This window comes from Xenopus laevis, chromosome 2L, assembly GCF_017654675.1.
Source record: "Xenopus laevis strain J_2021 chromosome 2L, Xenopus_laevis_v10.1, whole genome shotgun sequence".
In the NCBI taxonomy this organism is placed as follows: domain Eukaryota; kingdom Metazoa; phylum Chordata; class Amphibia; order Anura; family Pipidae; genus Xenopus; species Xenopus laevis.
The window spans coordinates 125491332-125511575 of record NC_054373.1 but is presented as its reverse complement, the minus strand read 5'-3'; the positions used below and the strand labels follow the sequence as shown (position 1 = coordinate 125511575).

Here is a 20244-nt window from a genome sequence, read left to right as displayed (position 1 = left end):
TAACGTTTCCTCCCTAGGCAACATCAGTTGCTTCAGAAGAAAGACTTGATGCATTGGTTTTACCAGCTGAGATTTCAGTTATTTTCCAATTGAGATGCATTTTTGGGAGCTTTGTAGGCCTCACTTGTACATTATTATCACTGGCAACAAATTTCCCCGTTGGCTACTGCCCGAAGAGAACTACACCTAAAGAGTTTCTTGTTAGTGTGGCTACTGCAACGTTGTCATTATTGTATTTACCTAATGTGGACTTAAGAATTAATTAAATAGTTTTAGCTGTTGAACCTGTCCCAGGTCATTATACAGGCAGAAATATTATTTTTTTTACTTGTGATTTTTTACTTATTACATTAGTCACCTTCCTGTATAAATACAAAACACATATAGGAGCATCTTTTTTTTTATTTCAGTAGAGATGTTGTTTGGCCTTGTGTTGGCAATTATTGATTCTACAGCTATAATTAACCATATCTACCATAATCCTAAACTAACCATTTCAAAAGATTTTGAGATTTGTAGTTCAAGAGCAGCTGGAGGACTGCAGGATACTCAACTGACTCTCAACTTTGTATAAAGCAGCCCATTACTTGCTGGCCTCTGCTTGATCCTGTGAGTGTTTAGTGGTAATGTCTGGCTAATGTTTTGGAAACAGCAGGTAGCCAAAGCAAGCTGTTCTCTGTTGCCTATTTCTCTAGCCTGGAAGTTATTCGCACACACAGATGGGGACCTTATGAATCTTTGCAAAAGTCATGATATATTTTAGATCTAAAAATGCCATATTGTTGAGGATTGTGATGCCAAGCTTACTTTTGTAATGTGATACAGTGAATAAATTAGAAATGAAATCACACTTTTAATATCTTTTCCCCATAATACGTATATTCTTTCTCTGTGATTATAAACCAAATAGCAGGATGTGCACTGTTTCATGCTGTAGTGTTAAATTAGATTGCTAAATTAGTTCCAATTTGCATTTCATTATTAGAATGCCGATTTTATTCCCTTAGAACATGTAGATTTGTACCTTGTTACTCTGTTTCCAAAATAATCATCTATTTTTTCATTGTATTTATTTAAATAGTTATACTGTAGTAGCGATTGCACATCATTTGGAATGAATTAAGATACCCATGGAGGCCTTTAAATTCATATCATTTAGGAGAATCAGTTCAGACAAGGAGATCCCTGCCATCAGCCTTCATCTCCCCGGGATTCTGAGAGTGGCTTAGAAAAAAATAAGATGGCTTGGTTGTAATTTTTTTTTTTTTTTTTGCAATCAAGGCTTCTGTGTGTTAATTATACATTCCAAACATTTGCAGAGATGAAAGTAAAAATTCTCTTTGTGCTACCATTTCTTGATATGAGTTTTACATTTATAAAATTATACTCTAAATTATTATTATTTTTATTTTGGTTTTAGCAGCTTTTGCTATAGTGATTCTATATCGTCCAGAGAATAGTGATTTTTTTCCCTCTATGCAACACCATTTTTATTGGGGATAAAAATCTCTATATATTATGAATGTAAGGACAGGGAATGCATTTTCATTCTTAAATATTTAGTGATTTAAAAATACAAAAAGAGGGGTAATTTTATCAAAATTAAAATAAAGTCACTTTTAATTTAGCAAAGGGAGAGGGTCTATTTCTTTCACAAAGCAAAGCTATACTGAGATTTTGTCTTGTATTTACACTTTTAGTTCCTCCTCCCTTTCATCCTTCCATGGCCGTGTTGCTTTTAAATGTGCAGCACAACATTGTTGAAGCAGAAGCTGAAATGGCAGACTCTGTAGAGTCTGTATAGTCCTTTTATGCTAGTGCCATAGACACAATGGCAGGCAACACTTAAAGAAACAGTAATGTCAAAAAATAAAAGTGTTTTAAAGTAATGAAAATATAATGCAGTGTTGCCTTGCACTGGTAAAACTGGTTTGTTTGCTTCAGAAACACTACTATTGCTTATATAAATAAGCTGCTGTGTAGCAATGGGGGCAGCCATTCAAAGGAGAAAAGGCTCAGGTTACACAGCAGATAGCGAATAAGCTCTGTCTGTCTAATGGTGTTATCTGTTATCCATTAGTTATCCTGTGCCATATAGCTGTTTTTGAATTTCCGCCATTGCTCCACAGCAGCTTGTTTATATGAACTAACATCAGTTTTACCAGTGCAGGGCAACACTACTTGATATTTTCATTACTTTAAAACACTTTCATTTTTTGGTGTTACTGTTCCTTTAAGTGTTATACAATGATACACAAATCTTGCAGTCTGTTTGCTTTATTTGGCTTTCAGATTGCAGGCTCTCAACATGCTTATTAATAAGTCCAAGGTAAAATAGAAATTGATATAACAGTTGGCAATATAAACTTGCTTTTTTCATCTTACAATTATAAAATTGGGCAGAACAACAGATGTTTGGGGTGGCCAGAAGATAAATGTGTAAGTACTGACATGAGGGGAGAACAAATTATTGCTGGATGGATAGATCAAGGCCACGGCAGACAGAAAACAACTTTAAATATCAACTTATTCAATTGAATGAAGTCCTTCTGTTCATGTATCAAACTTGTGTATAAAGTGTGTATAGTCTGCTTCTCCATTTTTACCACCCTTTCCCCAAAACATTCACTCTTTTGGCTTCTGCTACACTTTATTCTGCAGGTTTGCAGGTTTAAGCTGAATTTATAGGGTGGTAAAGATGTGTAATATATTTTACCCCCCCAAAATATTTTAAGAGTTGGTATTAAATTTGGTGTGAAGTACATGGTGTATTTATAAAACTTTGTTGCTATCACAGAAAGTGATGTGTTTAAAAAATGTGTGTATGCTGAAAATGTTATTACTTTACATTTCTTTAAAAAGTTAGAAGCACCAATTAAGAATTTCTGGCATAAAAAGTGATGAAAAATGCTGTGGAAAAAGTAGCAGCACTAAACATTGGTTTTTACACAGCTTTTTTTTCTAAATTAAGACCTTGTTTTACACTCTGCAACACATTTGCATAAAATCATTATACTGCTTTATAAATATGCTTAATTTTACACAGCATACATAATGGTGTATCTCAACTGTATCTTTTTAAATATGTGCCGTATGTGCAATTTTCAGTCCACTTTTCTATTACACTTTCCCATTTGGCCAACCAACATACTCTCATTTTAATTCTGAGGAGTCTGTAAGATGCATTTTTTGCCTGCATTATCTTTGCTCACTGAGGATTTTGGGGCTCATTCTGTGTTGACTTGAATGTAAAGTGGCCTGTTTCTTCCCTCTTAACCCCCTATAACTAAGGATTTCCCATCATACTTTTGCAATAGAAGAGTCTCTTACTCAGCAGCTTTACCCTCAAAACTGAATATGTCTTCAACACTCAGGTGCCACTTAATTATAATCATGTTTTACCAAGCAGTAAGGGCTCTTACTGACGAGCGTTTTTACCTGCGCTCCCCTGCGTTCCGTTTTTCTGCGTTCAGCCACAGGGGAGCGCAGGAATAGACGCATTACATTTTTTCCAATGGGGCTGTACTCACACAGGCGCGTGTAGGCGCCGAATGCAGGTTGAGACGCAACATGCTGCATTTTTCCTGCGTTCGGCGCCTACACGCGCCTGTGTGAGTACAGCCCCATTGGAAAAAATCGAATGCGTCTATTCCTGCGCTCCCCTGCAGTTGAACGCAGTTGAACGCAGGGGAGCGCAGGTAAAAACGCTCGTCAGTAAGAGCCCTATGAAATTATTTTTTATTCTACTGAGTTACTAAAAGTGCTGCTTTTTGTAAAGTTCACATGGGGAACAGGCTTTACGTCATTGCAGCAAATAAATAGATAACCCATATCTACCTTCAGCCCTAAAGCATGATCCAGTTAAATCTTACACATTAAGGCAGATTGATTAAGGGTCCACCTTTGCATTTTTCCAGCAGGTCAAATTTATTATTTACATTGATAAGAATTTTTCATGTTTTTTTTTAATGATTAGTTTCAGTTATCAAAGCTTTTCTCCACTTGTCATTTTCTTATAAAAACGTGTTTGCCATTTTATCCCATGGGCCAAAAACTTGCTAGTCTTCAAATATCTTTTCACTGAGGGGTAAAATACTACAAAACATTTTTTCACTGCAATAGTTTTTTCCTACTGGGAATGAACACGTAAAAAAACCCCATTGTTTATGCATTGCTAGATCCACATAAAGAGGGCCTTATTGACCTCTATATAGTTTTATTTCAACATTTTCAGTGTGCAAAGCATTGTTTAATGACTACACAGTAGAACCATGCCATGACAAATTTACAATCTTTCCAAATTTGGACATTGGAATACAGGTTTATAGGGGATAACATAGATCAAAAAAGTAATTTCTATCACTTTTAATCGAGCAAGTTGGCTTGATAAATGGCTACACTGAAATTGCATGGCTACAGGTAACAGTTCATTGCATTTTGGGATATTTCCCAGTTTATTTGCTGCAGAAAAGCAAGCTGACTATTTAATATGAAATTGAATTGGCGGAATGTAACGACAAGGAAATTAAGCCATTGGTTCACACATATTAACACAATACTCTTCTTTAACCCTCCCTCTCGAAAAGGTAATTTGTCTATATTTGATATTGATATTAAAATAAAAGCTAGTAGAAAAACATACATTGGGCCTAATAAAAAATTAATTACGTAAGAGAAATTTAAACGACTTGCAAGTACAGAAACACAAAACCTTCTATATAATAAACTTATTACCTATTCCTTGCATTGATTTCCTGAGTATATTTGTTTTCTCCCTCTTTTTTTGTTTTAGGTGTGACTCACAATATTCCTCTACTACGTGAAATCATTACCCATCCTCTTTTTATAAAAGGAGACATCACTACTAAATTTCTCCCTGAAGTATATCCTGATGGATTTAAAGGTCTGTCTTTTTTTCATTTACTTTTCAAAAGAGAATATGGAGAAAGTAAAGCACATGAATGTAACAGTTGTTTTAATAATACTTAATAGAATATATGGTGTAATTTGATTATCCAAGGGTAAATGAGTTAGCAAGGGATAAGGGATAATACAATTCAATAAATATTTAAAGTACACATGATGAAGGACAGCCCAACTTTTTCCATATAGATGGGCCAATTAGCCACAATTGCTTTTATCAAATTCATCCAATAGTAAAATAAATAAGAACAGGTCAAGTGCCATAAACATCTTCTGAATATATGGCACACTGACCTCCAGTTGGATAACCATTACTTACTTTGCATTAACTGGGATCATGTATAATGCTTACTTTATTTTAGAAGTAGGCATAGTGTTTTAATTCACAAAGAAGTTTAAAGGGGAACTCCTGCTACCAAACCAAAATTTGATTAAGGGGCCCACTTAACACAGAAACCCCTAATATACCCATCCCAGTTATCTGTTTCTTCAAAAAGTATGAATAAATGCCATATTTTATGCTGATATCAAGCTGGTTAACAGTTCTTCTCTTGCTGCATCATTTGAAATACTGGCAGGGAAGGAGGGACTAAAACACTGATGTTACAAATTGTAACAACTTCTCGACAGCTTACAGACAGCATGCAGGAACTACATAACTCATAATGCATTGCACTGTGATGTTTCTTATTGAAATCACGCGTGCAATGAATTGTGGGGTTTGGAGGATGCAGTCTAAGGACAGCTGGCTGTTGATACACAGTAACAGTAGTCAGCCAGCTCAGCAAAGTAGTCCGACAGATCAGCAAGAGAGTAGGGAGCTTGGCTTAGGGAACTGTTCCAAACCATTACAAATAATGAAAAGTCTGCATATTTTTATGCATATTGCAAAGTTCCTTGAAATTATGTTTACTTTTCAAAAAGTGTGTGAATGTGTGTGTTTAGATTCCCTTAGAAATGGGTGCTCAGGCTTTTTAGAATGAGTCTTCATGATCCCTTTTTAATTTGGTGAAATTTCTTGCTTCTAGAGAATTCGGTTGTAGACTAACTTAGCCTTTCTCTCAGAGTGCCCAATCTAATTATAGGAGTCATCTCTACAACCTAAGAAACACTCGAATAAATTCTACTATTTTACTTCATAAAATAATATTCCCTTATTAAACAGCTACATGATACATTTGGTACCTACAAAAGAAGTTGAAATATGAAGAGAAAAAAAAACATTTTTTTCCAGCTTGCTCTGTTTTGTAATATAAGATATGTTTTTCAGTTGGTTGCAGAGATTTAAAGTTAAAGTAAGTTTAAAGCATGTGTCATTTTCATAACAAAGCTAAAAGTGAGTTTTGGATTAGGGTGAGGTTTCCTAACATTAATTTCAAGGGATAAGACAGGAACTAGAGGTCACTTATTTTTGCATTCCATTCTTGACCTGTTGCCGCAGCTACAACTTGACCTGTGCCTGTTCTTGGTTTATATACTGTAAAAGGTGCCAATCGGGCGCCAAATCATTAAGCAGAAACAGCAGCTTTCCCCTTTTGATTTTGGTGTTCAATTGCAAATCATCTCTGTATCAGTGTTTTCAAAGTTGGTCTGAGTTACTCAATGCCATTTCTAAATATACTGAAAACATAAAATACATTTATGTATTTCTTTCAAAAATATTGCTGACAACTTTAATTTATCAAATACATTTTTTAGCAGTATTTGTAAATCCCTTGTAAATCCCTTGTGTGTAGTATGCTGTTTCCAACATTTAAGCACCTTTCTATGGAAACATTCAGATCTTTTATTTTTTTCAGTCATAGGCATATTTTGGGTAAAGTGGCCTCCAGCTGCTCTGTACTCTATTTCTTATCAACCTCACCTAGCCAGTGATTTATGGGGATAGAATACCTCCTTGTTCAACATTTCATTGAATAGGGCTTGTGCTAAATACATTTTTTTATCACAAAAACTTGATGGTTTTCTTTTTAATCTCTTGAGCTAAACAGAGAAATCAATGCTGCTCCATTTTTAATTATTGTGAGGTAAATAATTAGATGACCATGTTTTAAAAAACAACAGGCAAAAAGTCTGTTCAGCACAACGCATATTTATTGAACTTATCTCGAACAAAGAGGTATTATGCCCCTTTAAGGTCTTTCTTGCCCTTGTCTTAAAGTATTCCTGTGGCAGCAGTACATTTTATAGGGGAAGCCAAGTTAGCTTATGGACATGGATTTCCACTTTCTTGATTTTCTCACAATGAATAAATAATTATACAATTATTTTCTTGGCCCTATACTGTCTCTTAAATCACTGAAGCACTCTTTGGGTCTAATTTTTTTTATATATGGTAAGGCCTCATCTGGAGTATGCAGTGCAGTTTTGGAATCCAGTTCTTAAAGGAGAAATCAACCTGTGGGGAAAAAAACCCTACCCCCCCACCCCAGGTAGCCCTCCCTCTCTCCTCCCCCCAGGCTAACTACCCCCTCCCCCGGGGAGATGCCCCATACTCCCTACTTACCCCTCGGCGCAGATTCTTCCAGTGAAGTTCCACGCGTCCATCTTCTGGCTCCTCTGTAAGCTGACTGAGAGATTGGCAATTTCTGTGTGTAATTCTGCGCATGCGCAGTTGTCGCAAACTGCTCCGACTGCGCAGAAGTACTGATCTCTCAGTCATTTTACAGAGGAGCCAGAAGAAGGACTCCTGGAACTTCGCTCTGCGCAGAGAGTTAAGTATGGAGTATGGGGCATCTTCCCCGGGGGGTAGTTAGCCTGGGGGGAGGAGGGAGGGAGGGCTACCTGGGGTGGGAGGTAGGGTTTTTTTCCCCCATAGGTTGATTTCTCCTTTAAGGGGGATATAAATGAGCTGGAGAGAGTGCAGAGACGTGCAACTAAAGTGGTTAGGGGGGATGGAAGATTTAAATTATGAAGGTAGACTGTCAAGGTTGGGATTATTTCCTCTGGCAAAAAGACACTTGCGTGGGGACATTATTACACTATACAAGTACATTAGAGGACACTATAGACAAATAGCAGGGGACCTTTTTACCCATAAAGTGGATCACTGTACCAGAGGCCACCCCTTCAGACTAGAAGAAAAGAACTTTCATTTGAAGCAACGTAGGTGGTTCTTCACAGTGAGGACAGTGAGGTTGTTGAATGCACTACCGGGTGATGTTGTGATGGCTGATTCTGTTACATGAGAATGACAACCCTATGACAACACTCACATTTATATTGTAAAAAATCTTACTAAATAGATTTACTTTCACTTGAATAGTTGGTTCTTATTCTTTGAGGTAGATCATGGTTAAATTAGCTCATACTTTGGTTGCAAAGGGGTTTGGATGTGCATATTCCACAGTAATCCAATAATTTAGTGCCAATAGTGGCATAGTGGCAACAGTCAGAATTACACTACTATATAAGGTTCAATAAGAACTCTATGCCACTTACTATTGATAGTTATAGACTAGTCTAGTTTCAAGGGATGGTTAATGTGAATGAAAATTCTGCTGGTGTTGCTTTAAATTACACACCAGAAACAGCCTTGGTCTCTGGAATTTTGTGCTTGTTGGATATATGCAGCCCATTGTGGTGTATAGAAACTTGCTGATAAAGGGACCAATTCTGAATGCCTTTGTAGTGCATGTTGATGAGTGCTTGATAATAGTCAATTTTGTAGCCTTTCCCAGCTATTGTTTTACTTGCCATGTAATTGCATCTTTTGTTTTCTTTTACTTGATGGCAGTTGATGGCACTACTAGAAGCTTACTCTTGTTGTTCTGTCTATTTGCGATGCCTGATTACCCAAACAATAGCACTTCATAATAGCTGCTGGAATTTAATTAACTTAATTAAACCATATCCGCCCCTCCCTTTTGTCGCGATTGTGGAGTATTTCACATTGTCAGTACACATAGGTCATATTGAACATTTAAAGCGTTAATGGATCACTGGCTAATAAACATTTGACTGCTGATGTTGTGTAATACAGGGGCTGAATTCTAACCAAAAATTTGCAATAGACAGACTTTTATGCACAGATTTATAGACTGTACTGATTTAAATTAATAAGTATAGATCTTCTATTTTAATAGGACACACTTTGTCATGTGAGGAACAAAATGAACTCATTGGAAGTGCTGCATCAATATATGTAGCTTTGCAGAGACGGTCACATCAGTTTCTGAGCAATACAAGGTATGTGCCTATACTGAAAAATATGTTTTTTTTTTTTTTTTTGAATGACAAGTTGTTTTCATATGTTGATGTTTGTGCAAACTACCAATAATGAGGGCAACTCTGAAAAAGAACCTCCATTGAAATTCTTGTTTTACTAGAGCTGCAAAATTATATATGTATCTAAATATGTGGTCTAGAACCATAATGTTAATTTACTTATTTGATGTTAAAAGTGTATAATCTGTATCACATACATTTTAAGTAATAATGTGGATTTAAACATACATTTTCTAAAGGCATGTTATCTTGCATTCTTCTCCAGTGCTGTTATGGCAATGTGTGGTATTGTAAACAGCAGCCAAATATTAAATTTTAAAGTTCGGTGGCTTGGCTCAACTGTTTTCGGTTTAGGCTCTCCAGATGTGGCTACATCATAGTGTCTCGTGGGCCCACTAATGCAGTGTTTGCGTTTGTAAATCCTATTACCCGCAGAACTTCCTATGTGTTGCTTATATTGGCTGTAGTTAGTATTTTTCTAATTCTCTCATTTATTTTTCCCTTTCATATTTTTTAAGAGTTGGCTAAACATGTAGCCATATTCAAAATGTAACTTCTGGGTTTTAAGATTACAGATTATACATTTTTGTTTTGGTTTATTTTTTTTTTGTAAAATGTGTAGCTGTGTTTTTAATTGCATTCCTAGGGCTGCGTCTGAATATCCACTAAAACTCCTTAATTGAATGTTTCTTTATTTTGATATTACATATTCTGTGGCACAAGTTCTTGAAACCACAGCTTTTATGAACACAGCGTTTTATAACCTAGAAATAAATCATATCCAGTTTTAATATATGACATATTTGGCATATTTATATAAAACAACTGTCTACTGAAGTAAAACAGTGGCATTAAAGAGTTGCAAGATGCCATCCTGTGCCTGACTTACATATTGATCAGGAAAAAAAACTGGGAAAAAAGCTTGCAACAAATCTCACATAATTTTATTTCGTTTTTAATTCTCAAACACAAACGTATTTAAGAAAACGTGGACAGAATAGTGGTGGTCATGTTTTGTTGTGGAACAAATAATCTTGAATTTTGATAAATTTGTCACTTAGCTTTTGGTATTGTAGTTTTAAATAGTGAGTGATTTTTCTATATTTTCTGTGATTCTTAGCCCGTATGACCTTTATAAATCCCTAGTGTCCCATCAACATCCACTGATGTATGTACCCAGTTAGTTTAGCAATGTCTCTGTTATCAGCAATTTGGTTGCTGTACTTCTTTCCTTTTTATACTTGGTTGTTCTCACTTTAAGATGGAGCTTCTTTGTCATAATGTTCCTACAGGACTGGTTGTACTATTTTATCCTTTATCTAGTGCGAGGACCAGGGCACGTTATCGGACATGAAGGTGCTGTAAGGGATCCTGCTTTGCATTAAAGATTTAAGACTTTTCAGCAAACTCATCTAAAACAAAGCTTTTTTTTATCATCCTATATCCAGTTCATACTGGTTGATTAGTCCACTTGCCAGTGGTAGCAGCCAGGTGTTCTGAGGTGTTCATTAACATAGCAATTCAATTAAAATATGCATCTGCTGGTTGTATTATATTTTGTACAAATAAAAAAGGCACTACTTGTGAATTTTTTCTCTGGCCTAGTGCTGCATTTATTAAAATTCCAGGGAATAGAGAACAGTGCCACCATCTTACCATTCCCAACTAGTGCAGGTTTATAGAATAAAAGACAGTAGAGTCAATTTAAAAAGCCTTTATTGGTTTACATGGCTGAAATCTCCAACAAGCAGCAATGTTTCAGGCTAAAACACGGCCCTTTTTTCATCGAGAAAGTGCCAAGTTTGAGCCTGAAACGTCTTTTGAAATTGTATGAGCGGGTTGAAGTGAACAACTCTACATGTGCACCTCAATTATTTTCTTTTAAAAACGTTTGGTGAGTGCTGACCAATTGCAAATTTATAATAAAAGACACTTAGGGGTGCATTGGAGACAAATATCACAAGTGATATTGCCAATAGCAACTAATAAACAATTTGATTTTAACAAGTCACCTACTAGTTAGAAAACAAAAGCCAAGATCTGATTGTTGCAGTGGGCAACATCACTGGGGATGTTTGCTTGCAGTTTTACTAAATATGCCCCTAAATTTGCCCATTGTGCAGTAACCAATAGCAACTAATCAGCAGTTATTATTTATTGGTCACCTGTTTAGAAGCAAACATCTTATTAGCTGCTTTAGGTTAATGCGGCTGGGCTAGACTCGCACATATACAGTACTGTACAGTGGAATTATAAAATGTAACTCTACTGCACATGCTCAGGTTTAAGTCTGAGGGAAGCCTAACAAAGGTAAGTAAGATGGTAGTGCAGCACCATGCTACATATTTCCCCATGTTAGTGCATATTTTATTGCTAAAAGGAGCGCCGGCCGACGGAAATACTTAACTGTTAAATCCAGTGTAGGATGCCTAACGAATTGCAACCCCACAGTGAATAAAAGGTTTTCCTTGTCTTATAAACAGAAACCATTATCTATGTATATTACTTATTATTCAACCATACTGGTCAGAATCACAATGTAACTTTTTTAAACTTTTTTTTAAAGGTTTTAAGTGATAATACTGACCCTTTCCTGATTAAACCTGGAAAAAATAGCATTTACTTTTTATATGCACATTTGAGCAGGATTGGGAGATGATACCTAGAATTCTCAGAATATAATGAATACTAAACCATGTAAATGTCACAGGTTTTTCTAGTTCACAGTGTTTTTACTGTTTTTAGGCCAGCAACAGGAGCTGGATGGTCTATATAATAGAATAGACTCATGATTGCAGGAGTTTTTTCCTCTGTTCCCTGCAATGACTCCAAAAGCTCTTGCACACTTCATCAGTATTATTGTAATTCTTTGGCTGCAGGATATTTGGCAGGTGTTGCACCCCACCGGCAAATCCTATTCATACTTCTTTTCCATCCATGATTGCCATTGGAGAATTGATTTCTCTCTCCCTCTAACCTTTCCCTATCCATTTTGGATTGTTCAACTTGAAACATTTTAATTTCATATCATACGTCTATTCAAGTCAGAATCCCCCCTTCTTTCTCTTTTAACTTGTCTCCTAGGTAACAGCCTAGTGCTCCTTATTTTGTATCAAAGTTTTTCATAAGCTGATTATTGTAGAGGTTTTTTTTGGATAATGTTATTCTCAGTTTTGTCATATTATTATTAGAAACCGCACTGGAATCAGCTGTGATTAGTTTGTATGTAGATCAGTATTCAAGGGAAATTGAGCTCAGTTTTGGTGTTTATTATTTTAATGCAGTTGTAAGTTGGTTTATTTTATCAGTTTTAACTGGATGTATTCCTTACAAACTGTTTTAAAGAACCCCCCAAAAAATATTATATATTAAGATAATGTTTTATGGTGGTTTTGTTCTTAATACGTTCTGACACAGAATGACCGAATGCAGTGAAACTTCCCAGGGACCATCCTGTCATGCAGGAGGAGGCTAACAACTACATTTTGTTGAAGAAACGTCGGGCCCCCATCGGCAGGTGCCCTGTGTATCTCAACCTTCAGTCTCCATTGCTATTTTGAATTGCCACAACTACACTTTTCAGGGACTATCATCTGGTCTGGGAGGAGGCAGTGACAAAAACATTGACCCTATACCTAAAATTGTTTCCCTGTCTATCTGATCAGATTTTGGCATTTCATATGATTTTTTTTAAAAAATGCTTCAGACACAAACTCCTCGTAATTTTATTTTAAAAAGGCCAGATTTCCCAACCAACAATACACCTACCTATCTATATGAGATTGTGCCATTGCATAATATTACAACTACTTAGCAGTGCTTTTTGCAGAGCTTTTTTAAGGTGCTGACCAAAATATTGACTCAATGAATGTTTTTTTTTTTCTATATGTTTAATTTTGTGTAATTAAACAAGTATGTGACCCATTATCCAGAATGCTTGTGACCTGGGGTTTTCTAGATAAGGGTTATTTTCGGAAATTTGGATCACCATACTTTGTCTGCTAAAAATCATTTAAGTAAACCCAACAAGATTGTTTGGCCTCCAGTAATTATTAATTATATTTTAGCTGGGATCAAGTACAAGGTGCTGTTTTATTATTATTACAGAAAAAAAGTAAATAATTAATAAAAAATTTAATTAGTTGTTTAAAATGGAGTCTATAGGTGGCCTTCCTGTAATTTAGATCCTTGTGGATAAGTTTTCCAGATAACAGATTACATATCTGTATATTACTACCTCCTATAATTATTGTAGTAATACTGTAATTTTTCTCACTGAATACATTTTATTCTTGAATTAATACCAGTAGCAGCCTGTTAAGGGCAATTTTTATGTGTGTTTACTGCAAGTGACCAGTGTTACAAAGAGTCATAGGTTGGCCTGAAATGATGTTACAAAGAAAACGCACACAACTACCAAAAGTAAATATGAAAATCGGTATTTCAAAGTCTGGACTATGAAATTTGTTACCCTAGGCTCATATTTAGTTCCTGTTCAATACTACTACAGGTATGGCATCCATTATCCGGAAACCTATTATATAGAAGGCTTTGAATTATGGAAAGGCTATCTCCCATAGACTCCATTGTATCCAAATAATCCAGATTTTTAAAAATGATTTCCTTTTTCTCTTTAAAAACAGTACCTCATACTTTATCCACCTAAGATATAATAAACCCTTATTGGAAGCAAAACCAGCCTATTGGGTTTATTTAATTTTTATATGATTTTCTACTAATGTATGGAGATCCAAATTACAGAAATATCAGAAACTCCAAGTCTCAAGCATTCTGTATTACAGGTCCTTTACCTGTACTACTCTTTCAAATATGAAGATGTTTGTAATTTTCTTCTCCTGGCCTTCCTTCAGTAGCATACTGACTAATCTTCTCCTGTCTTTACTGGTAAGGAATTCTGTGCAACGGCACATATATATATATATATATATATATATATATATATATATATATATATATATAGAACAGGACAGCTCCCACCTTCAATTAAAGCTACCTTGTAGCTGCCCCTGTGCCCGGAGTAGAATGCAGATACAAAAAGAACAAAAAACCAGCACCAGGGGTCTTTGCAGTGAAGAAAACTTGTATTGTTACATTAGTATGTACAACTAATGTAACAATACAAGTTTTCTTCACTGCAAAGACCCCTGGTGCTGGTTTTTTGTTCTTTATTATATATATATATATATATCTATATCTATATCTATATCTATATCTATATCTATATCTATATCTATATCTATATCTATATCTATATCTATATCTATATCTATATCTATATCTATATCTATATCTATATCTATATCTATATCTATATCTATATCTATATCTATATCTATATCTATATCTATATCTATATCTATATATCTATATATATATATATATATATATATTCTTTATTATATATATACTGCATTTGTCGAGTGTGGATGAAAGCATTTCCCATGATACAAACAGGGATTTGTGATGCACCCACTGCACAATAAGTTAAAATAATAACGTTATTCTATCTGACATGATTTGGTAGACCATGTGCAAATATTGCTACCTTTGTTACAGTAATACATATGTATCTGACACAAACCATGTTAGGGGCCCATTTATTAAACCTTAAATATTTTTGGTCAAAATTTTAAAGGGGAAAACTCAAATTTTTAGAGATTTGTTATACCACAAAGCTGCTAAAATCTGAAAATATACCATCTCAAACCTGTAGAAGTCCATGGTCACTGAAGATGTCTCTTGACATTGTGTTCCATTCTGGTTTTCGTCCAATAATCGGATAAATGTGAGTTTTCGCAGCAACAATTTAATAAAGTTGATTTCGAATTTGTAGCAGTGTTTTTTAGCACCAACTTTTACAAGAAGAATTATTGATCAAAGAGGCACTTCAAAAGTAGCCCAAAAATAACCCGAAAATAGCACAATATATGCATTGAAAAAAAGTCTAAAAAATAAATGAATATATGTGAAAATACGACTTTTTCAAATTTTCGCTGTTTTGAAATGTTTTCCACTAAGCCAAATGGTACAGATTCACCCATCACCAGGGGCATAACTACAGAGGGGGGGGGGAGGCAGGAGTTATAGGGGCATCATAAGGCCCAATACATATATAATTTCAATAAATATTGGTAAAACAGGTCAGTCTCTAGACATTTTGGTGGCTAGCAGAGTTTTCACCCAAAATTGTCTGAAATTGAGGAAAGTCACCGGAAAATGCAAGAATGCTTAAATGTGACTGGAGACTGGGGTACAGAGCCCAAAATATGCTAACGCCTGACTTCTTCACAAGGCAGTCCCATTGCATGCTGGATATTGTAGTCTTACATTAAACTTGGCAACATGCAGTGGGAGACACAGGCTTGGCACATTAGGGCAATGAAAAACTGGCTGGTTTCCAAAGTACAAACCAGCCAAAGGCCCAAAAAGTAGCCCAAATCCATACCTTGGCTAGTTTGTACTTTCAAAACCAGCCTGGGTTTTAAATTAGTAGCCCAATTTGGCTGGAAAACCGCTAACCTGGCAACCCTCTGCTACACAGTTATGGACTGTGAGTAGAGAGAGAATGAAGTGATCTCAAGGAAATGCAGAAATGAAACTGATTGCTGTACCAGTTTTGCATAGTGGTAGGGAAGGCAAAATATGATTGACAGCTGAGATTTTTAAATCAGACTATAGCATGGAAGTTTTAATTAAAAAAAATGGTGTCACAAAGTGACTTTTACTTTTTAAAATATGAATGTTCATTAAAAGTTACCTGTAGGTCATGTTAATCGTTTTGTGCTGAGAGGTCTGTTTTTGTAAGTAAATTTTTAGTTGATGTTCCTAAACCTGACTGTTTTGCCAACCTGACTGTCCCTTCTCAGCCTGTCAGTTAAAGTTTCTAATGCTAACGGACTTCTGCTGCACAAATATGTCAGCCCCCTCATAGATGAACATGGAGAGTCAGATAAGTAATGTAAAAGCTTTGAGCAAATACTTTATGGCAAAATTATAAGTAGCAAACAAAGCCAAAACTTTGATAGATGTAAAAATAGTTAAATTTTTGGTGTCAGTATCTCTTTAAATTAAAAAGAACTTTTAAGATCCAAATTATGGAAAGATCTATTATCCGGAAAGCCCCTGGTCCTGAGCATTCTGGGAGCATTTTGGATAAAAGGTCCCATACCTGTACAGTATTTTAGGTCTGGTGACAGGCCATAGTTGAATGGGGCCTTAATATAATAAAATAGTGAAGATATCACATCTCATCTCTGAGTTAGTTATTTGGATAAATATAATTCAAATAAATAGTATTTATCTTGAGAAATGTAACACTAGTCATAGAACTTTCATTTGAAGCAGCATAGGTGATTCTTCACAGTGAGGTTGTAGAATGCCCTGCCAGGTAATGTTGTGATGGCGTTGATAATTTCTTGGCATTATAGACACTATGTTTGATGCAAAATCATTTAATGTTTGCCAGAACTTTTTAGCTTAATAGTTCTTGTTATTTATTTATTCAATTTATTGTGCCAACTTTTTTTTTCTACTCTGGAAATACTTATCTTTTTTCCAAATGCATTGCTACTGGCCACAAAATGGGTGTTCTCAAATTTTTTTGCTGCTCAATGCACAGCAGACCTTTTTGTCCCTCTTTGCATTTTTCAAATGTTGGGAGGTATGGAATTGTAAATTGTATTTAATTGTTAACTACAAAACTGTGAAAAAGGGGTATGCTCGAAACTAAAAGGGTTGAGTAACATTTAATCAATAACATCTAGGAACAGCCTTTGGAAAAACCATTGGTCTCAAAAGGATACTGAATAGCATGGTTATATTAGTACACCGTATCTAAGAAATCATTTCCATCACATAACACTTGCTTTAAAGGGGCACATCTCTTTGAATGAACTAAGGGAGATGGATGGGCCCCCTCTGCAGCTATTTGATAAAGTGTCCTGCATCGATGATGTAAACATGAAGAAAAGGATAGAACCCAAAGGTTTTAAACAAATAATTTGGTCAAAGTAGTTGAATTATGGTCCCCAAAGAACTGATTTTGCTTAAGGGTGCTGTGTATATGGTGGGTTGAAGCAAAAGGAAACATCAGTTTGGGCATTTCCTACTTGTCTTTTCCAAGCTGAAATATGAGTTATGTCTTGTCGAATGTAGGTATGAAGGAGTAAGAATATAGTATGTGGATGACTAATTGTGGAACACACGTGTTCTAAAGCAAGATGGAAATACAGCCATTTCAGAAAATAGTGGTTGCTAGTGTTAGTACATATAGTACAATGTCAACTTCAATAGCACTCAAAAAATTATCTCTGTTTTCTTTAAAAAAATTGGCATCTGCCTAGGTACTACTTATTTCCTTCTGAGCCATTTGCTCTAAATATCTTCAGAGTTCCACCCATACCCTGAAAGGGTAGAAAGGGATTAGCATATTAAAATTAGTCTTTAATGTGCTTTCTTGTTTTAATGAACACTAAACATTTGTATCCCTGTATTGTAAGATCATATGCACACTTTGTATTTACTGCATTGTATCTGACAAGTGTTACATTATTGAGTTACTAGTATTACTTTAGAGATCACATGTGCTCAAGAGTTTACAATCTGGAATCGAAAATGGATGGTAGAAGAGGAGGCAGTAGAGGTCATTTAGATGGAGCAAATTGAAATTGGTCCTTAATATATCTTTGTATGCATTCTTTTATTTGTGAAAGGTAGATGTTTATAGCAGATGTACTATGGAACACACCATTTGGGCTGCATTTTTGTAGTTTAGCTTTACACAGTAGTAAACTGACCTCTTTAGAGGTGAAGATGTCATTGACTTTGAATTAAGAGCACAAATACTAAAAGCTTACCTGACTACTCTGAACACTGCTTAGTCTTATTCGCATGGATTTAGCATTTGAACAATTGTGTAAAACCCCAGCTTTCATCTCTCCTATGCAGTGGTGAACTTTTATGTTGGAAAATCTTGAAAGTACTCTGATAGCAAAGCTAGTTTTTGTGTTTTTATTGGCGGCTGGCATCTTTTTAGAATTCCTTTTATCTAGCCATTCTGTGTGTATGCTTTTTCATCTAGGTTGTTGAAGGTTTTCAGAAATCTATTTTGCACATATGAATTTATTATATCAAAAGGGCACAAAAGTCTCATTTTCTTTATATTGTATTTCAGATATGATGCAATTTTTATTGAGTCTCTGTTTGTATGTCTATAACACTTGGGGCGGGGTTGAAAAAAAATAGAAAATAAAAAAAACTATGATTACATCTAAAGTTTCATTAAAATTACTGATGCCCTGTCCCAGGCATTTTAAGTGGGCCATCTGTCTAAACATCTTTCTATTTTTTCTCATCATTTCCTCGACTTATTCATGAGCCATGGGAGGGCTCCTTTGTAGTCTCCATGTAGCATGGTTCAGTCTACCCCCACTGAATACATCTATGTGCTTGCTTAACATATATTTCACAGTGCTAGAAATTCTCTGAACTTCGTTCAGATGAATGGCCTGCATGCTGGATGTTCCCCCTTTTTTATTTTTCTTTCTTTCTTTTTTTAAATTCCTTCAAGGATTTGTATGTGAAACTGACCTCACTTGCCACAGAGCCAAACGCATCATTCTTGATCATTTTACAACCCACCTGCTGTTATAGCTATGATGATGATTGTTTTAATGACTATTTCACTCTGGATCATTGGTTTAAGCCAATATTTTGCTTTATTGTAAATAGCTAATTGTACTTCTTTGAAGTCGTCTTAATTTATCTTTTTATTGAATAAAAGCATATATACATTTGTATTAGAATTAAATATTCCACTAAATTATATTGCATTCATGTAATAGCTACTACAGTAGTTCTTTCTTAATGTTTGCCACATTAACACTAGAGGGCCCATTTACTTAGCTCAATTGAAGGTATAGAAGAAAAAATACTTTGAATTTCGAATGGTCGAATATGGCTACTTCGACCATCGAATAGGCTACTTCGAACTTCGACTTTGAATCGAACGATTCGAACGAAAAATCGTTTGACTATTCAACCATTCAATAGTCGAAGTACTGTCTTTTTAAAAAATACTTCGACCCCCTAGTTCGCCACCTAAAACCTACCAAAACCAATGTTAGCCTATGGGGAAGGTCCCCATAGGCTTCCTAACAATTTTCTGATCGAAGGAAAATCCTTAGATCGATGGATTAAAATTCTTTGAATCGTTTGATTCGAATGATTTAATTGTTCGATCGAACGATTACTCCTTCGATCATTCGATCTTAGGAATAGCGCTAAATCCTTCGACTTCGATATTCGAAGTCGAAGGATTTACATTCGGCAGTCGAATATCGAGGGTTAATTAACCCTCGATATTCAATCCTATGTAAATCTGCCCTTAGATAGTGAAGCATGGATGGATAATTTAATAAAATTAAATAGACGTTCGCCAAACTTGCTTTCCAGGGTTTCACCTATTGCAGGGCTATGGACTCGGCCCTGCACATGCTCAGTGTGATCTGGACTGCTGTTGAGAAGCTAAGCTTCACTGCAAATCATCAAGCAGAAAATGATGTTCACTTGTCAAATAAGCTGATAATACAATAAACCTGATGCAAATGTCTTTAGTTTCTGGGTTACTATTTAATGAGTATCTGAATTAATTACTAAGCAACCTTGTATTCTGACATTTATATTCTATGTATAACAGTATATTGTGAGTTGGTCCCTTAGCACAGGTAACTGACAGCAGCACAGAACATGTGCTGTTAATAACAGAAAAGAAGATGGGAAGCTACTGGGGTGTGCATTTAGACACAGACACAGATGTTCGCTTCTAAAGGACTGTTGTTACTTTGGGCTGTACAAAAGCATAAAACATAATATGCAACATCTCTACCATATTTTAGTAATGAGTGAAGAATCTGCCCAGTTTTGCTTGGCCAAAAAAAATTGTGAAACGAGACAATTCGCAAAACACATGAGTCAATAGATGTTTATCATGGTGACTTTTTTGAGCAGAATGCATTGGAGTATATGGGCTTTTTTGTGGAATTTTTTTACCGTGTGGTCTATAGTTTTTGCAGC

General features: G+C 35.4%; 1 protein-coding gene across 2 annotated transcripts in view; it reads left to right on the top strand.

The window, feature by feature from the left end:
• The window catches only part of pcca.L (propionyl-CoA carboxylase subunit alpha L homeolog), a 261425-nt gene that overhangs the window by 149722 nt on the left and 91459 nt on the right, over positions 1-20244 (top strand). For both annotated transcript variants that reach the window (XM_041582406.1, XM_041582407.1), the window contains exons 17-18: positions 4793-4903; positions 9009-9111. In XM_041582406.1, the coding sequence (XP_041438340.1) occupies positions 4793-4903; positions 9009-9111 (214 nt within the window). The remainder of the gene's footprint in view (positions 1-4792; positions 4904-9008; positions 9112-20244) is intronic.